At 43.0% G+C, this 19550-nt stretch overlaps 1 protein-coding gene across 1 annotated transcript; it reads left to right on the top strand.

The window, feature by feature from the left end:
- The first annotated feature begins 16970 nt into the window (after positions 1 to 16970).
- Positions 16971 to 19550, top strand: LOC144505439 (protocadherin gamma-A6-like). Its single transcript, XM_078231545.1, has one exon. The coding sequence runs from the start codon at positions 17075 to 17077 to the stop codon at positions 19355 to 19357; it is 2283 nt and encodes a 760-aa protein (XP_078087671.1). The 5' UTR covers positions 16971 to 17074; the 3' UTR covers positions 19358 to 19550.

Here is a 19550-nt window from a genome sequence, read left to right as displayed (position 1 = left end):
TATTAGTGTGATAAAGTCTAAAATATTTTGGATCCGGCAAATTTGAATATAATAACCTAGATAAGAACTAAGGGTCGAATAAAGACTACCTAGAAGCATAGAAACATACAACATAGGAGCAAAATGAGGCCATTCTACGCATCGAGCCTGCTGCGCCATTAAGTATGATCCGCCATTAAGCATGATCATGGCTGATTCTCCAACTCAGTCACCTATTCCAGCTTTCCGCCATATCCTTTGAAGCACATAGCCCCGAGAGCTATGCCTAACCCATTCTTGAAAAGGTACAATGTTTTAGCCTCAACTGCTTTCCGAGGAAGTAAATTCCACAGGCTCACCAGACTACCTAGTTGAATTCATTTCTCCTTATCTCAGTCTTAAATGGCTTTCCCCGTATCCATACACTTTGGTCCCTGGTTCTGGACTCCACCACTATCAGAACGTCCTTCCTACTTCGATGCTGCCTGGACCTGTTAGATTTTAATAGGGTTCTATACGACCCTCTTCATTCTTCTAAACTGAACGAATACTATCTTAACTGACTCGATCCGTCCTCACATGTCAGTCCAGCGATCCGAGAAATCAGTTTGCTTAACCTTCGCTGCATTCCTGCCATAGCAATAACATCCTTCCCTAGATAATGAGGTCAAAACTGCACACAACATTCCTGATGTGGTCTCAGCGAGGCCCTGTATAATTAATACAAACATCCATGTTCTTGTACTCGAATACATTATATGTTAATGACTTGGAAGAAGGAACTAAATGAATTATCTCAAGGTTTGGGTGGGAGGGTGGGCTGTGAGGAGGATGCAGAGATGCTTCCGGTGTTTTGGAGAGGCTGGGTCAGTGGGTATGTGCGTGGAAGATGCAGTATAATGTGGATGAGTATGAGCTTATCCACTTCGGTAGCAAAAATAGGAATATGGACTATTATTTGAATGGGTGTAAATTGAGAAAGGTGGATACTCTGCGAGACCTTAGTGTCCTCCTGCACTAATGTTGAAAGTAAGCACGCAGGTACAGCAGGGAATAAAGAAGGCTAATGACATGTTGGCCTTCATAGCAAGAGGATCTAAGTATAGGAATAGGGATGTTTTGCTACAATTGTACACAACATTGGTGAGGCCACACTTGGAGCATTCTGTGCAGTTTTGGTATACTCGTCCGAGGAAGGATATCCTTGCTACAGAGGGAATACAGCGATGGTTTACTAGACTGATTCCTGGGATGACAAGTCTGTTATATGAGAAGTAGTCGCTTAGGATTGTATTCATAAGAGTTTAGAAGAGTGAGAGGAGTATCAGAGAAGCTTTTAAAATTCTAACAGGATTAGACAGAATAGATTCAGAAAGAATGTTCCCAATGGTGGGGGAATCCAGGACTCGAGGTCATAGTTTGAGGATAAGAGGTAAACCGTGTGAGACTGAGGTGAAGAAAAATATTTTTACCTGGAGAGTGGTGAATCTGTGAAATTCACTCCCACAAGAAGTAGTTGAGGCCAAAACACAATGTGAATTCAAGAAGAAGTTAGATATAGGTTTCGGGGCAAAAGGGATCAAGGGGTACGGGAGGAAGGCAGGGTATCGATTTTGATGATCAGCTATGATCAAAATGAATGGCGGAACAGGCTTGAAGGGCCGAATGGCCTAATCATGCATCTATTTTCTATGTTGCTTTAAAACTTCGCGCTACGAAGGTAAACATACTACCTGCCGTCTTTGTACTTACTTCACCTGCGTGTTAACTTTCAGGAACTGGTGTACAAGGGCACCCAGGTCTCGTTGCACACTAACGTCTCTCCATTCGGAGCAATTCAGACAATGATCAGCCTGCCTGGTTCTGCTTCCAAATGGATAACCTCACATTTATCCACTTTTCACTGTATCTGTCGTGCAATTGTCCATTCACTCAACTTGTGCAAATCACACTGAAGGATCTCGGAATACTCCTCATGGCCCACTCTCCCACCGAGCCTTGAAGGGCCGAATGTTGAGATATTACATTTAGTTCCCTCATCTAAATCATTAATATATATTCTTAACAGCTGGGAGCTAGCATTGATCCCTGTGGTACCACACTGGTCATTGCCTGCCATTTGCAAAGGATCAGTTTATCTCTACACATTGTTTCGCGTTGCCATCCAGCGTTTTCACCATCTCAATTCAATACCTCAATAATATGTGCTTGTGTTACACACTAATCTCTCGTGTGTCTGAAAATCCAAATAAACCACATCCATTGCCTCCCCTCGTCAACTCTGCTAGTTGCATTATGAAATAATTCCAGTAGGTTTGTTAAGCATGATTTCTCTTCCATCCGTCCATGCCGAGGCTGAATAATCTTGCCACAGTTTTCTATGTGTTCTGCAATTAAATTTTTTGCAATGGACTCGAACATATTTCCAACTCCCGACTGGTCTATAATTCCATTTGTTCTCTACCGCCATTATTACATGGTGGGGTTACATTAGCTACACTCCAATCTATAGGACCGTTTCCAGAGTCCATAGAATATTGGAAGATGACCTCAGTTTATACATTATGTCTAGCCTGACTTCCTTAAGTACTCTGGGATGTAGATTATCAGGCTCTGTGGATTTATTGGTTTTCAATTCCATCAATTTCCTCGATACCATTTCACTACAAATACGTTTTCACCGTTATATTTTTCTTTGCAAACATGTCGAAGATTTTCAGTCAGTTTCTTTGTTCCCTGCCAACTTACTCTCCTGCTCTATTTTCAGCTTCTTAATCAACCTCTTTACACTCTTTTGCTGAACTATAAACTGCTCCCAAACCTCAGATCTGTTGTTTTTTCTGGCCAATATGTGTGCCTCATCATTTGCTCTATTACTATCTCTAATTTCCCTTATAAACCATGTTCGGGCCACCTTTCCCATTTTATTTTGCAACAGATTGGAATGAACGCGTTTTATAGTCCACCCATGCGTTTTATAGTCCACTCCAGCTTTCCGCTAGAGAGCAAGCATGATCCAGACGTGGGGACAAATACAGTCACCGCTTACAACATCAGCCCCAATGAACACTTCGGCCTAAAAGTGGAGACTGCAGAAGACGGCAGTAAAATTGTCGAGTTGTTATTGGAGAAACCGTTGGATCGCGAACGGCAGTCATCGGTTCAGCTGATGCTGACGGCCACTGTCGGGGGGAGTCTTCCCAGATCTGGGAGCGCTCGGATTCTCATCACTGTCCTGGACAGCAACGACAATGCACTGGCGTTTGTTAGCAAGGTCGACCAGGGCAGCCTGGTGGACAATTCACCCAGAGGAACCTTGGTGATTTCAGTCCGTGCCATTGATCCAGACGAAGGTTCGAATGCGGAGGTAACGTATTCTTTCAGTAACCGCGTTTCACAGAAAATGCAAGGACTGTTTAGATTGGATCCGCGAACAGGAGAGATTAGAGTTCAAGGCAGAATTGATTATGAAGAAGCAAGCAGTTATTCATTTGATGTTCAAGCGATCGACAATGGTTCACCGGCAAACGCAGGACGTTCTATCATTCTGATTAATGTAATTGATGTGAATCATAATCACTAATGCCCTTGTCCCACGTGGTCCCTGAAGATACTGCTCCCGGGACTGTGACAGCTCTGATCAATGTAATCGATCGCGATTCCGGAAAAAGCGGACAGGTGAACTGTGACCTATCAATGATTGTCCCATTTAAACGTCCAGGGTTCTTCGAGTGGTCGTTATAAATTGATAACAAATGACATGTTGGATCGTGAAACCACTTCTATATACATCACAATTTTGGCCAGGGACTCGGGATCTCCTCCACTATCAACAAATAAAATCATCCAAATATCCGTCTCTGATATAAACGATAACGCCCCACGATTTCCTCGCCCCATTGACGCAATGTACCTGATGGAGAATAACACTCCCGGTGCTTCCATTTTCGCAGTGACTGCCTTCGATCCTGATCTAGATCAGAATTCCTACATCACGTACTCCTTCACAGAAACTCGTATCCAAGATTTGCCATTGTCAAATTACCTCACTCTTAATTCGATGAACGGCACCATTTACGCACTGCGCTCTTTTGACTACGAACAAGTCAAAAACTTCCAGATTCAAGTGCAAACCCGAGACGCTGCCGTGCCCCCTCTGAGCAGCAGCGCGACATTGAGTGTGATCATCCTGGATCAAAATGACAACGCTCCAGTCATTGTTTCACCTTCAGCACAGAGCGGATCAGCAGCAGTGGAGATTGTACCTCAGTCAGCGGCTCAGGGCTACTTAGTCACCAAGATAATCGCAATTGATGCTGATTCTGGTCAGAACGCACGGCTCCACTATCAGGTACTGAAAGCCACTGATCCCAATTTGTTCAGCGTGGGGCTGAACTCTGGGGAAATCAGAACAGCCCGAGGAATTTTGGAGCAGGATACCTCCACCCAGAGCCTCGTGATCCTGGTGAAGGGTAAGGGACAGCCTAGTCTCTCAAGCACGATTACAATCCTCTTTTCAATCTTGAAAGATTCTCTGAAAGTAGCAACTTGATGAGAAATCCTGAATATGCCACTGATTTAAATCTCTATTTACTTATCGCTTTAGGTTCAACCGCTTTAATATTTCTTGTGACTATAATTTTCCTGGTTGGCATCACGTGTAAACAGGACAGAAGTATTATTGAAGGCTACAATTCCCTATTATGTTACTGCAAAGGTGAGGATTCAAACTATACATCTGCTAAGAGACAGGGACGAATGGAACATTTGAATTATACTGGTGTTGGAGAAATAGCCCCAAATGCTGAACCTTATCATTATTCTGTTTGTTTATCTCCTGAACCTTCCAAAACAGACTTTCTGTTCTTCAACAGCAATGTTAGGAAATGTTACTGTTATGAATAAAGAGGTAGAGTCAATTAGTTCAGCTTGTCACATGTACTTGTATTCTTCCATGGGAAATTGAATAGGAATGCAAAGTTTTATTATAATGTAAATTTATGAATATTGAGAATGCTGAGTTAAGCATGTCCATTAAATCCCAGCAATTGTCCAAACCAATAAATCAACAGATGTGTTCAATTTTCCTGTTTGTTTTTAAGCATCAGTTGCCACTTAGATCAGAAATCAGTGCATTAATTTAAAATATTCCTTGATCAAAATAAGCAGACCGTGACAATTCGGTGCAACACTTCAGCAAGATATTAACAGAAAACATACGCTGAATATTAATTCTGTATGCAAACATAATACATGAGATTTATCCATACGTTTTGTATGTAGACTTCTGAATAAAGTCGGAATTTTTAAGGCTTCAGTAGTGTCATGATGATATCATTGATCTGATGATCCAGGGGTGGACTAAGGATGCAAAGATATGAGTTCAATTCCCACCTCCGATGCTGGATAATTTGAGTTTAGTTCATAAAATTAATCTGGAAACTACCAGATTGAAAAAAAAAGAACCTATCTGATTCACTAATGTCCATAGGGAAATAATGGCATCTGATCTACCTGTGAATCCAGATCTAAGGTAATGTGCTGACTTCCTGGAAATTGACAAGCCATTCGGTTGATTCACGCGACTTCAGAAAAGTCTAATACATTTGGACAAAGCACCCAAATCTGATGCAGCTGCAGGGCAGGGTAAAAAAAAACCAAACCTCTGCCACATTGCTAATATCTGGGAACTTGTGTCAAACTTTGTAGTTCAGTTTCACAGAATAGGCGAAAAACAATCTGATAACTCTTCATGCTCACATGATCACACCTTTCAACCAAGACTCTTCCACCACATTATCTGGATGTATCCTGTTCTACTGGCAGGATAGACTTATCAGTGGGGGTGTGACAGTAGGAAACTGATTTGAGGGTCTAACCCTGGTGTAATGTTGTCTGTAACGTCGACTGTATGGTGGTTTTGTTGCACTGTGCCATCCTTTCAAGATTGGCATGCCCCCAAGTAGCCATACATCTAAAATAGAGTGCAACAGGATTCTGCATAGCTTGTTTGTTCCCTATAGCACATTCGCATTTAATGTGTACTTGTTCACATCAACAGACCATTGATGTTGATGGTCTTACTATTGGCTCCAGACTGCATATATTTTCATGGCATCTATTCTTCAATACTTCTCCGTGCCGAGCACCCCTCGGAAGAAGCACTTGAATTAGCAAGAGTACAGAACATAAGTTTGCGCAATGGACTTCTCCATTCCAATGACTTTCGGTAGCACCACAGCCGACTAAGCTGAATGAATTCTGAAATACAGAACCATTAAGCATGCCCCTTTTGAAATGGTGAGAGGGCCAACATGAGAGAAATAACTTACTTATTCTCGTCCTCAATAGCTTACGTGTTGAAAATCCATCTAATCATGACATATTGGTAGGTATGACGACAACACAGTCCCCGTGAAGACGAGGTCCCGTCTTCAAAATGGAAACACCCTCTATCATGTTAGGTGATATTACTGTCATGTTAAATGAAATGGGTTAAGGACAAATCTATGAGCTCAAAGTGCGCATCAATGATACATTGCAGGCCTGCAGCAGGAGCAGATTTGCACCTTCACCTCAATATATATAACCTCATATCCCTTACATCCCATTACCATTAAACTAAGGGTCAACGCTGGTTCAGTACGGCATGCTAGGAGCAACAGTGGGCATAAAAAACCGGGTTGCCAACTTGGTGAAGCTACAAAACAGGACCATATACATGCTAAATAACAGAAACAGCATGTTGTAGAGTTGCAAGAGATCCCACCAGCAGCGGATCAGATTAGAGTTCTGCAGTCCTGTCACACCCAGTTGTGAAAGTTCGTGGACAATTAAGCAATTGACAAGAAAGAGACGCTCCCATCATCAGTGATGGCAAATCCAGCAAGAGACAAGATTTAACGATTCACAACCATATTCAGCCAGAATTGTTAATGGCATAACCCTTTTTGACCGTTACTGAAGTGCCCCATATTCTCGGATTCCTGTTTTCAGCCAAATAGGTACAACCCAGTAATGTTAAAATTGGCTAACGTCACTCCATACAGCAAAGTTTATGGGCCCCGAAAACACCTTAGTTGTTATGCTGAAGACTCGTGCCTGAGAAATAGATTTGATTGTTGCCTAACAGTTCCATTAATGCTACAAATTTGACATCTGCCTGGCAAAATTGAAATCCGTCCAGATATGCCCTGCACCAAGAAAACAGGACGAATTCAATCCAGCCAGTAAGTATCTCATCAGTCTACTGTCAATCCGGTGAGTCTAACCTCAGTGGTTGGTAAGTTGATGGAGAGGATCCTGAGAGACAGGATTTATGATCATCTAGAGAAGTTTAGTATGATCAAAAGTAGTCAGCACGGCTTTGTCAGGGGCAGGTCGTGCCTTACGAGCCTGGTTGAGTTCTTTGAAAATGTGACCAAGCACATTGACGAAGGAAGAGCGGTGGATGTGGTCTATATGGACTTCAGCAAAGCGTTCGATAAGGTCCCCCATGCAAGACTTCTTGAGAAAGTGAGAGGGCATGGGATCCAAGGGGCTGTTGCCTTGTGGATCCAGAACTGGCTTGCCTGCAGAAGGCAGAGAGTGGCTGTGGAGGGGTCTTTCTCTGCATGGAGGTCAGTGACCAGTGGAGTGCCCCAGGGATCTGTTCTGGGACCCTTGCTGTTTGTCATTTTCATAAATGACCTGGATGAGGAAGTGGAGGGATGGGTTGGTAAGTTTGCTGACGACACCAAGGTAGGTGGTGTTGTGGATATATTGGAGGGATGTCAGAAGTTGCAGCGAGACATAGATAGAATGCAAGACTGGGCGGAGAAGTGGCAGATGGACTTCAACCCGGATAAGTGTGTGGTGATCCATTTTGGCAGATCCAATGGGATGGAGCAGCAGTATAAAATGAAGGGTACCATTCTTAGCAGTGTAGAGGATCAGAAGGACCTTGGGGTCCGGGTCCATAGGACTCTTAAATCGGCCTCGCAGGTGGAGGATGCGGTCAAGAAGGCGTATGGCGTACTAGCCTTCATTAATCGAGGGATTGAGTTTAGGAGTCGGGAGATAATGCTGCAGCTTTATAGGACCCTGGTTAGACCCCACTTGGAGTACTGCGCGCAGTTCTGGTCACCTCATTACAGGAAAGATGTTGAAGCCATTGAAAGGGTGCAGAGGAGATTTACAAGGATGTTGCCTGGATTGGGGGGCATGCCTTATGAGGATAGGTTGAGGGAGCTTGGTCTCTTCTCCCTGGAGAGACGAAGGATGAGAGGTGACCTGATAGAGGTTTACAAGATGTTGAGGGGTCTGGATAGGGTGGACTCTCAGAGGCTATTTCCAAGGGCTGAAATGGTTGCTACGAGAGGACACAGGTTTAAGGTGCTGGGGGGTAGGTACAGGGGGGATGTCAGGGGTAAGTTTTTCACTCAGAGGGTGGTGGGTGAGTGGAATCGGCTGACGTCGGTGGTGGTGGAGGCAAACTCGTTGGGGTCTTTTAAGAGACTTCTGGATGAGTACATGGGATTTAATGGGATTGAGGGCTATAGATAGGCCTAGAGGTGGGGATGTGATCGGCGCAACTTGTGGGCCGAAGGGCCTGTTTGTGCTGTGGCTTTCTATGTTCTATGTTCAATCATCAGCCAAGTGCTAAAAGTGATGTGCTATGAAACATTACACATTCACCAATAACTTAGTCACCATTGTTTACTTTGGGTTCTGCCAGGGAATTCAGTTGCAGGCTTGATTACAGTCTTGGTTCGAAACTTGGACAGAAGAACTGAATTCTAGACCTGAAGTCAGAGTGACTCATTTTACATCATGGCATCATTTGACCAAGTGCAGCTTTGAAGATTTGAACAATTATTGTCAATGTGCAACTTTGCAGCAAAAGTTTTCAGTTCTGAAGGCATAACAAGCACAAAATAAAGCCGTTTTTTGGAGGCCAATTATTATAGCTCGAGAAAGTGGACACATTAGTTATAACCTTCCTCAATTTCCGAGATTCTGGAATGAAGTGGACTGGAAAGCCACAAATGTACCATCCCCTTTCAAGAAAGGAGAAAGAAAGAAAGCATGAAATTACAGTCATGTTAGGCTGACATATACTATTGAGAAAATGCTGGCATCCATTATTAAGAAAATAGTGGCATGATATTTAAAACAACATAATACGATCAAGCAGACTGAATGTACTTTGACCAAAAAGGAAATTATGTTTGAGAAATTCATTAGTTAGTTGAGGATGTAACAAGAAGGGTAGATAATGATGTGGATGAAAGGGTAGATGGATTGTGACCAAATTTACTGATGACATAGAGATTGGGAGCATAAAGTGGTGTTGTGATGGCACAAAAATATTCAAAGGTATGAAGATAGTTTAAGTGAATGTGCAAAGAATTGACGGAGGGAGTACAATATTATTATTTAATTAATGTAATCTATAATATAGCACACATATTAACTAGCATTAATATTATTTAACTGGAAAGAAGGAGAGAGTACAGGATGCTGTGGAGCAGAGGAATCTGGAGGTGCTTGTACATAAATCACAAGAGGTTAGCATTTGCAACTGTCTTCTGCCAGAGCTGCCGAGCGGATGATCCACTTAAGTGTCCTCTTCAAGTCTCCAGAATCACAGATGCCAGTCTTCAGTCTATTCGATTCAGCCCACGTGATATCAAGGAGCAGCTGAAGTCACTGGATGCTGCAAAGGCTCTGTGCCTTGACATCATTACAACAATAGTACTGAAGATTTGTCCTCCGGAATCTGCACGTGACAATAATAAATCAAATCAAAAAATCTGCTGCGTCCCTAACCAATTAGTCCCAGTACAGCTACAAAAGTGGCATTTGCTCAGCAATGAGTAAAATTCACAAAATTCAGGAAAACTGCAATTCGACCAACTATTGCCCATCAGTCTACTCTTGATCATCAGCAAAGTGATGGAAGGCGTCGTTACAGTGCTATCAACAGGCAGTTACTTAGCAATAACATGCTCACTAATGTTCATTTTGGGTTCTGCCAGGCGCATTCAGCTCGAGACCTCAGGACAGCCTTTGTTCAAACATGGACGAACGAACTGAACTCAAACGTTGAGGTGAGAGTAACTGCCCTTGACATCAAGGCAGCATATGGCCGGGTTTGGTGCAAAGTTGATGTCAATGGAAATCACGAGCAATCTCTGGTTGGATTTATATCTAGCACAATGGAATATAGTGGTGTTTATTGGATTTCAATCACCGTATTCCCAGGACATCGCTGGAGTGTTCCTTAGGATACTATCCTCGATTCAACCATCTCAAACTCCTTCATTAATGACCCTTTGTCCATCATCAGATCAGAAGCGTTAATATTCACTGATGATAACACAATGCATAGTAGATTTCGTGACTCCTCGGAAACTGACTTAGTCCGTGTTCATATGCAGCAAGACCTGGACGGTATTCAGCTTCGGTCTGATAAGTGGCAAGTAACATTCCTGCCCTAAAAGTGACAGGCATTGTCCAAATCCAAGAAGAGACAATCTAACCATTTCCTCTTGAAATTCAATGGCATTACCATCCTCGAAATGCCACCAGCAACATCCTGGGGGTTACCATTGATCACAAACTGAACTATACCAGCTATATAAATATGTGGCAACAGGAAGTTGTCAGATGCTGGGAATTCTGCGGTGAGTAACATATCTTCCTGCTCCCCATAGCATGTCCACCTTCTAAAATCACAACTCGGGGGTGCGAGCGAATTCTATCTTCTTATCTGAATGAATACATCTTCAAGAGCACTCAAGAAGCTCGAATCCATCTAGGGATCAGAAACAGCCCGCTTGGTGAGCACCTCATCCGCCACATAAAAATGTCATTCCCTCCACAACCGAATCGCAGTGGCAGCAGTGTCTTTCATCTACAAAATGCAGTGCAGGAAATTAGCAATGCTCAACCGCATCTTTCAAACCTGCGATATTGACCACTTCTAACGACAAAGGCAGTAGATGCATGAGAAGACCACCAGCTGTGGGTTCCTCTCCAACTCACATTCCATTTTAACGTGGAATGAAATCCATATTCCTTCACTGTTGTTGGGTCAGAATCGTGAAACTCCCATCCTAACAGCACTTTGGCTGTGAAGACAACGCGTGCACTTCAGCGATTCAAGGTGGGCTCACCCCTAACTTCTCAAGGGCAATTAGGAATGGGCAATAAATGCTGGTCTAACCAACGACGTTTACATCGCAAAACATAAATTAAAACAGGAAAGTAAGCACTGAGGGACGCATTTGGAACATTTGCCTTTGTTGGCAGGGAAGAAGCAGTACAACTTGAGAAGTCTCGCTGCAACATTACAGTGTAGTGGTGAGACCATACCTAAACTCATGTTTCCATTTTTGCTCTACTTAATTAAGGAAAGGTATACTTGCATTGGAAGCACGTCAGAGAAGATTCACTAGATGATTCGTGCGATACAGTGGTCTTGAGTAGGAAGGTTGGGCATTGAAGTTAATCAGGAGGCTTGACAGGGTAGAGGCTGAGAGGATGTTTCCACACATCGGGGAATTTCGAGTTAGGGACACCATTCAGATTATAGGCTTCTCCCACCTAATGTCCAGAAGAGGAGCAATTTCTTCTCTCTGGTATTCCATAATATTTTTAGTTCTCTATCCGAGAGATCAGTGGATGCTTGGTCATTGAATATCTTCAAGGCTGAGTTAGACGGATGTTTGATCTAGAAGTGAGTCAAGCACCATGGCGGGAAGGCACAAATGTGAATAATGCCATAATCAGAATGGCAATCATCTGATTCAATGGGAGCCCAGACACGTGCGCCTGAAGAGTCTACTCCCGCTTCCACTGATTATGTTTCTATGGTTCTGTTGGATGTATCTTAGCACAACCGACCCTCAGCCGTGTCTCCCATCCTTAAATGAAGAATGAGGAACCTTGCTGATGACTGTAGGATTTTTACGTTCTTTTCTTAAATGTGTTATTTCACCGGTGTGGGCGTCGCTGTCCAGGCAGCGTTTATTTTCTTTCCCAAACTCTATTGAGAAGTCGGTGGTAAGCCGTCTTCTTGAACCGCTGCAGTCCATGTGGTTTAGGTACAGCAACGTGTTGTTCAGAAGACATTTCCGGGGTTTTGATTCAACGCCTGTGAAAGAACAGAGAAAAAGTTCCAAGGCAGGAAGGTGTGTGGCTTGGAGGGAAACATGCAGATGGGTGGTGATTCCAGAAATCTGCTGCCCTTGTTCTTCGAGGTGACAGAGTTTACGTGTTTAGAAGGTGCTCACGCTGGAGTAACTCGTCCGGCAATGAAAAAGTCCATGCTTGCTTGCAACAAGAAATGGACATTATTCAATCATGGGCTGGTCAGTGCAACGCGACATTCATGCCACCAATACGAGGTAATCAACATCTTCTGCCAAAAAAGAATCCCAACTTCTCCCCTTGACTGTCAACAGGATTGGTGGTGCTGTGACCCCCACCTTCAACATCCTGGAGATGAATATTGAGCGGAAAATTAATTTTATGAACCACATAAATGCTGCAGATACAACAGCGGCTCAGAGGCTCAATATTGTTCGGTGAGCTACTCACAATCGTGACTTGGGAAATTCGGCCGACCGTCGACACGGCACAAGTTATGTTTGTGGTATCCTGCGTGCTCGCCTGGATTAACGAAGTTCCAACAACACTCGAGGATTTTGATACCACAGACGGCAAATCAACCGATTTGATTGGCTCCCCATCCACTACTTCAAACACTCGCTATCTCTACCAATGACCGTACATAGCGTTTTGTTCTTCCATGGAATGTGGGCATCACTGGAAGTGTCAGCAGTTGTTTCCCATTCTAATTGCACTTGACTAGGTGATGATGAGCCGTATTTTTGAACTGCTGTATTCCTTGTTTTGCTGTTCCATGTTTAGATGCCGCAACAGTGAAATAATGGATAAATAGTTCCAAATCAGGATGTTCTGCGTTTCCACCAGTGCTGGATTTCCCTGGATCTACTGCGCAAAGTTCGCAGCTTTGAAAGATCCTTACTGAGTGACAGTTAACTGTCAATCACCTGAAGCCTGAAGAGGGCCTCAAAATATGTTGATTACTGTTGAAGCTAAACTAGTCAGTGGCACATCACAGCTCTGTTTAAGAAATGGACTGTTGGAGTCGCATGGTCAGTGCACAAACACTGGGGGACGACTGCACTGATGAATGCTAGGTGTCCAACTTGAAATTCTTCAGGTAGCTGGCAACTACCTCATCACAGTAGACTAGTGAGACCGCTACTGAAGCACAGGTTGGGGCAGTTGTCAATATATGCACCATATCTTCTACTTTACCATAGTTGCACAGGGTGAGTTTCAGTGTCGTGAACGGAAGAATTTGTTGTGGCAGTGCATGACTTCAATGCGAAATCTATTTAGTTTGATCCACTTGCCACACGGGAGGTCGAAGCCTGGGATCATCAACCAGGCGTTGATCCTGGGCTATGTTGTTGGTGTTGTGCCATTGGTCCTTCCACAGGTTCACTGCCTGACTCTTGCAGGTTGGTCCAAGTTGACTGCCAGGTATTCTGGTTTCCCCCCACAGTCCTAAAGATGTGCTACTAAATTATCCCTCAATGTACCCAAACAAGCGCCGGAGTGTGATGACTTGGGAATTTTCACAGTAACTTCATTGCAGTGTTAATGTAAGCCGACTTGTGACAAATAAATGAACTTTGTTTAATAATGAAAAGAAATTGGCGTAAAACTACTAAGCGTAACATTCACCTGATAAAGAAGAAGATATATTGCAATCCTACAAATTCGAATATAATAAGTGAGATAAGAAGTAACAGTCGAAAACACAATTTGACCTACATGATTCATATCATCCCTCTAAATACGCTAATATTGTTGCAATGGCAGGATACAGAGAATGGTATAATGCATGTAGAATGAACAACAGATTCAGGACTTGCGATCCAATAGGTCCATGGAGGTGATTATGCACCACACCAGTCTCCTCCCACCTTTAGTGATCAAACCCAATCAACATACTTTTGTATGAGTATTCATGGGAAGAAATTTGGCTTAGCATTGACATAGTTGATCGTAAATCGTGTTGCAAGACTGAACCTCAGCAAAGACGATGGGATTGGGCCTCCAAAGCCATTTTTAAAAAGGCAGCAAAACTCTGAAGTATTTTTGTCAGAATGAAGCTCAAGGTTTGAACTTCTGCTGTCCAGCTTGAAACTGCGCAATATAATGAGTTGCATCAAAATCATACCGATGGTGCAGATGGAGCCTGGCATCAGAGACTATGGGAATCTTTTTAGTCCATGAGCAGAATGCACAATTCGTAACTTGCAACATAGCTGTACATGTACTTGACAGTTGGTGGGACATTCACCTGATTATTCCGTTTGTGGATGGGTTAACACATTCATATTAAGTAGCGTGGTGTCTCATTGGAATGGTCAATAGATGAATATTTTTCGAGAGTACTGAACATTTGCTGTTTAGTACTAGACAGAGTAGTCTCTAGACTGGTATAATGCAAAGTGTGAAATGATAAGTGCTTACAGAAGCTGAACGTTCACAGTGCATGGAGAAGGCAACATGAGAGAAAACAATACTCACAAAGGGTGATATTAATCAACGTAAGAAGTCTCACAACACCAGGTTAAAGTCCAACAGGTTTATTTGGTAGCAAATACCATGAATCTACAATAATGGTATTTGCTACCAAATAAAACTGTTGGACTTTAACCTGGTGTTGTGAGACTTCTTACTGTGCTTACCCCAGTCCAACGCCGGCATCTCCACATCATCGATGTTAATCACACCAGCAAGTAACAGAGAGCGACTGATATTTCATTGGAGCAAACAGATTCACGATTCCTATCAGAAATGATTTTAAGCAAGCAACAGTAGTGAAATGGGATTGAGTTTCCCTGAGAATGAGTGAAAAAGCTTGAAATTTCATTGGGAATCCCAGTTTCAATTTCAATGTGCACTCCCAGAACAGTAACACTAATTCTGCTGTTCTAGATAAAATGAATTGCCAATACCCATTCAATTGCTTTATATTAGTTTACAGTTTTGTCAGTTTAATGCAGAATAATGTATTTATTTAAAACCACAATTTTGGACCGAGGAATTGCATTTTCAGTAATCTTATAGGTATCTCATTCTCGGTATGGATATGCGCTTTGTGCCCTCTTAATTGTTGGTATATGTTTATCATGGGCTGTAAACAGGCATAAACATATCCAGAATCTAGAAATTATGATCTGTCACAATAGTTCGTAAATAATGAAAATATTCAGAACATTCCAGTATCTGACTCACTGAACACAGTTTGAGAGGGCGACTGGGTGGCACAGTGGTTAGCACTGCTGCCTCAAAGTGTCAGGGACCCGGGTTCAATTCCTGGCTTGGGTGACTGTGTGGAGTTTGCACATTCTCCCCGTGTCTGCGTAGGTTTACTCTGGGTGCTCCAGTTTTCTCCCACAGCTTGAAAGACGTGCTCGTTAGGTACATTGGCCATGCAAAATTCTCCTTCAGTGGTCTGAACAGGCGCCGGAGTGTGGGGAGGGGGGATTTTCACAGTGCCTTCTTTGCAGTGTTAATGTAAGACTACTTGTGACACCAATAAATATACTTAACAACGAAATATTTTAATCAGAATAGCTAGCAGGCAAATAGGGCAAATGTGTGTCAATCGTCAATATCAGAATCATGTTGCATTTCGAAGAAAATGGATTTTAAGCACCACATCACTCACCTGATGAAGGAGCAGCGCTCCGAAAGCTTGTGATTCCAAATAAACCTGTTGGACTTTAACCTGGTGTTGTGAGACTTCGTACTGTGCCCACCCCAGTCCAACGCCGACATCTTCACATCATGGCTACATTGGAAAATCCGAGCATTATTGTTAGATAGAATGGTGGTGTTTTATCCTCGCATTTGTTTCAGATTGATTATCAAAAAATATTTTATCAAATATTCATTGTTGCACACTTGACTTGCACAGTCGCGGCGATGATTCTCGTATCATTTTATATTTTTTGACCGTTTTTGTCGCCGTTTCTTCCAAGTGTTTATTCTTTTCCAGTACTTCAGATTTTAAAATCGCCTCCTGTTAATAATCGTGACAAGGGTAACTGGAGTCAGAAGCCAGCTATACATGGAGTATCCAAAGCTGGCTCACATAATTCACATATTTTGTAGATTTTTGTTTGGGAAATCATACATTTCATTGGTCAGAAACTAACTGAATTCTAAATAATCTTGAAATGCTGAACACAAGAACAATTAAGATTATGTTGAAAAGACTTTGCAATTTCTTCACCTGGGCAAGGGGACACTGGAACATAGAAAGCCGTCGAAACACTCATTATATTTAGAAAGTAATTAAGAGAAGACGGTCATTAAAACATTGACGGGTATGGATCCTTTTCATTTGCAAAACCGGATGATCTGGTGATACGTGGAAAAATACATACGGTGCTGCCGTGACAAATATTGAAATTGTTTTGCCGCAGAATATATGCTGAGACAGCGAATGTAAAGGTTCAACATAATATTTTCCCCTTGCATTTGAAATGAGCAGCGATGGCCTATATAGAAAGGCTGCTAATTTATGTCATTGTGCCCGCATTTTGGTTGTACACTGTTAAAAAATAAACGGATTAAATGCCTTCACATCAGCAACTGTGTAGCTTTAAGAAAAAAACCTGGTGCAGTCTTAGGCAGGGACTCACAGTGTCGCTGTGGACCAATGAGAATCTCAAATCCAACCAGAGATCTATTGCTCCTCCTCCGGCACAAAACCAGAGCAGGAACAGAAAGGCAATCTTTGCCTGCGTTCATTTTGTCGCAAGGTCTCTCTCAGTTCGCTCGGCATTCTGAATTAAGGGATTTTGTAGATTATGCGATCGGGAAGCGCTTGATATTAATAGGCAGCCCGTTTATTTATGCACGTCTCCATGTACAACAGGCAATGGCAGAGCCACGGTTAACCAAAGCCTTAAAATTCAGGCAGTTGAATATCGTTTTCCTTCTTTTTGTATCGGATCTGGTTTTCGGGAAAATTCGTTACTCTATTCGCGAGGAAATGGAGTCTGGCGCTTTTGTTGGGAATATCGCCGAAGATTTGGGATTGCACATTCGGAGGCTGTCAGCTCGAAACGTCCGACTGACCTCTGCTGATAAAAGGCAGTGTTTGGAGGTAAATTCAGAAACCGGAATTTTATTTGCAAAGGAAAAGATAGATAGAGAGCAGCTGTGTGGGCAGATGTCACGTTGTCTCGTTTCTTTCGAGATTGTAATGGAAGAGCCATTAGAGATGTTTCGCGGTGAAGTGGAGATTCTTGATATAAATGATAATTCGCCCAGTTTCCCGGAGAATGCCATTCTCATACAAATGGTCGAAAACATGCTGCCAGGCTCCAGCTTTCCGCTAGAGAGCGCGCTCGATCTAGACGTGGGGACAAATACAGTTGCCGGTTACAGCATCGGCCCCAATGGGCAATTTGGCCTTAAAGTAGAGACTGAAATAGACGGGAGTAAAATTGTCGAGTTGTTACTGGAGAAATCACTGGATCGCGAACGACAGTCATCATTTCAGCTGATGCTGACGGCCACTGACGGAGGGAGTCCTCCCAAATCTGGGAGCGCTCGGATTCTTATCACTGTCCTGGACAGCAACGACAATGCACCTGCGTTTGACAGCAAGGTCTACAAGGTCACCCTGGCGGAAAACTCACCCAGAGGAACCTTGATGGTTTCAGTCCATGCCACTGATCCAGACGAAGGTTCGAATGCGGAGGTAACTTATTCTTTCAGTAACCGCGTTTCACAGAAAATGCAAGAATTGTTTATTTTGGATCAGCGAACAGGAGAGATTAGAGTTCAAGGCAGAATTGATTATGAAGAAGCAAGCAGTTATTCACTTGATGTTCAAGCTGTCGACAATGGTTCACCGACAAATGCAGGACGTTCCAAAATTCTGATTAATGTAATTGATGTGAATGATAATGCCCCTGAGATATTATTAAAGTCCTTGTCTCACGTGGTTCCTGAAGATGCTGCTCCCGGAACTGTGGCAGCGCTGATCAATGTAATCGATCGTGATTCTGGAAAAAACGGAGAGGTGAACTGTGAGATCCCAAAGAACGTTGCCTTTAAACTTCAAACATCTTCGAGTGGCCATTATAAATTAATAACCAGTGACATGTTGGATCGTGAAAGCATCCCAATATACAACATTGCAATTTTAGCCAGGGACTCAGGATCTCCTCCGCTATCAACAAATAAAACCATTAAAATATCCGTTTCTGATATAAATGATAACGCCCCAAGATTTCCTCGCCCCATGGACACAGTGTACGTGATGGAGAACAACACGCCTGGTGCTTCCATTTTCACAGTGACTGCCTTCGATCCTGATCTGGATCAGAATTCCTACATCACTTACTCTTTCACAGAAACTCATATCCGAGATTTGCCATTGTCAAATTACCTCAATCTTAATTCGATGAACGGCACCATTTACGCACTGCGCTCTTTTGACTACGAACAAGTCAAAAACTTCCAGATTCAAGTGCAAGCCCGAGACGCTGGCGTTCCTCCTCTGAGCAGCAGCGCAACATTGAATGTGATCATCCTGGATCAAAATGACAACGCTCCAGTTATTGTTTCACCTTCAGGACAGAGCGGATCAGCAGCAGTGGAGATTGTGCCTCAGTCAGCGGCTCAGGGCTACTTGGTCACCAAAATAATCGCAACTGATGCTGATTCTGGTCAGAACGCACGGCTCCACTATCAGGTGCTGAAGGCCACTGATCCCAGTTTGTTCAGCGTGGGGCTGAACTCTGGAGAAATCAGAACAGCGCGAAGAATCTTGGACCAGGATGCCATCAGTCAAACTCTGGTCATCTTGGTGAAGGATAATGGACAGCCGAGTCTCTCCAGCACGGTTACAATCAACTTTTCCATCCTGGGGAATGTTAGTGACATTTACCTGGAAAGTCGCAACTTAGTGACAAATCCTGAATATAACGCTGATATAAATCTTTATTTAATCGTGATTTTAGGGTCAACTTCCTTTATATTTCTTGTCACCATCATTTTGTTGATTGGCATCAAGTGTAAACAGGACAGAAATACTATTGAAGATTACAGTTCCCCAGGTTGTTGCTATAGGCTGGACGATTCTCACAGTGATTTCCATCCGAGACCTACACTGAAAGAATCGTTAAATTACACTGCGGCTGGAGATATTGTTCGCATGCCTGAAACGCATCATTATGCAGTTTGTCTGTCTCCGGAGTCAGCCAAAAGCGATTTTCTGTATTTGAAGACCTACACACCGCCCATGTCTCAGGGGCAATGCTAAATTCTAAAAATTTGACAACACTGAGGCAGAGCGGAATTATGGCAACCTTTGTTAAATCCGTCCCTGCCGCGTGCATTGCTGAAACTTTTTCCCTTAGCGGATCTCTATTATGGAATGAACGGTTGGGTCTTGTTATGCAATTGTCGGTGTTGTTTAGCAAAATATATGGTGCAAAATAAAATGCTGCATGATA

This window comes from Mustelus asterias, chromosome 16 (genome assembly GCF_964213995.1).
Source record: "Mustelus asterias chromosome 16, sMusAst1.hap1.1, whole genome shotgun sequence".
Taxonomy (NCBI): domain Eukaryota; kingdom Metazoa; phylum Chordata; class Chondrichthyes; order Carcharhiniformes; family Triakidae; genus Mustelus; species Mustelus asterias.
Note: the sequence above shows the minus strand (reverse complement) of the source record. Positions and strands in the feature narration are given on the sequence as shown.

What these genes read in the sequence shown, in the direction of transcription:
- LOC144505439 (XM_078231545.1), top strand. Translation starts at nt 17,075, where the DNA reads ATGGAGTCTGGCGCTTTTGTTGGGAATATCGCCGAAGATTTGGGATTG.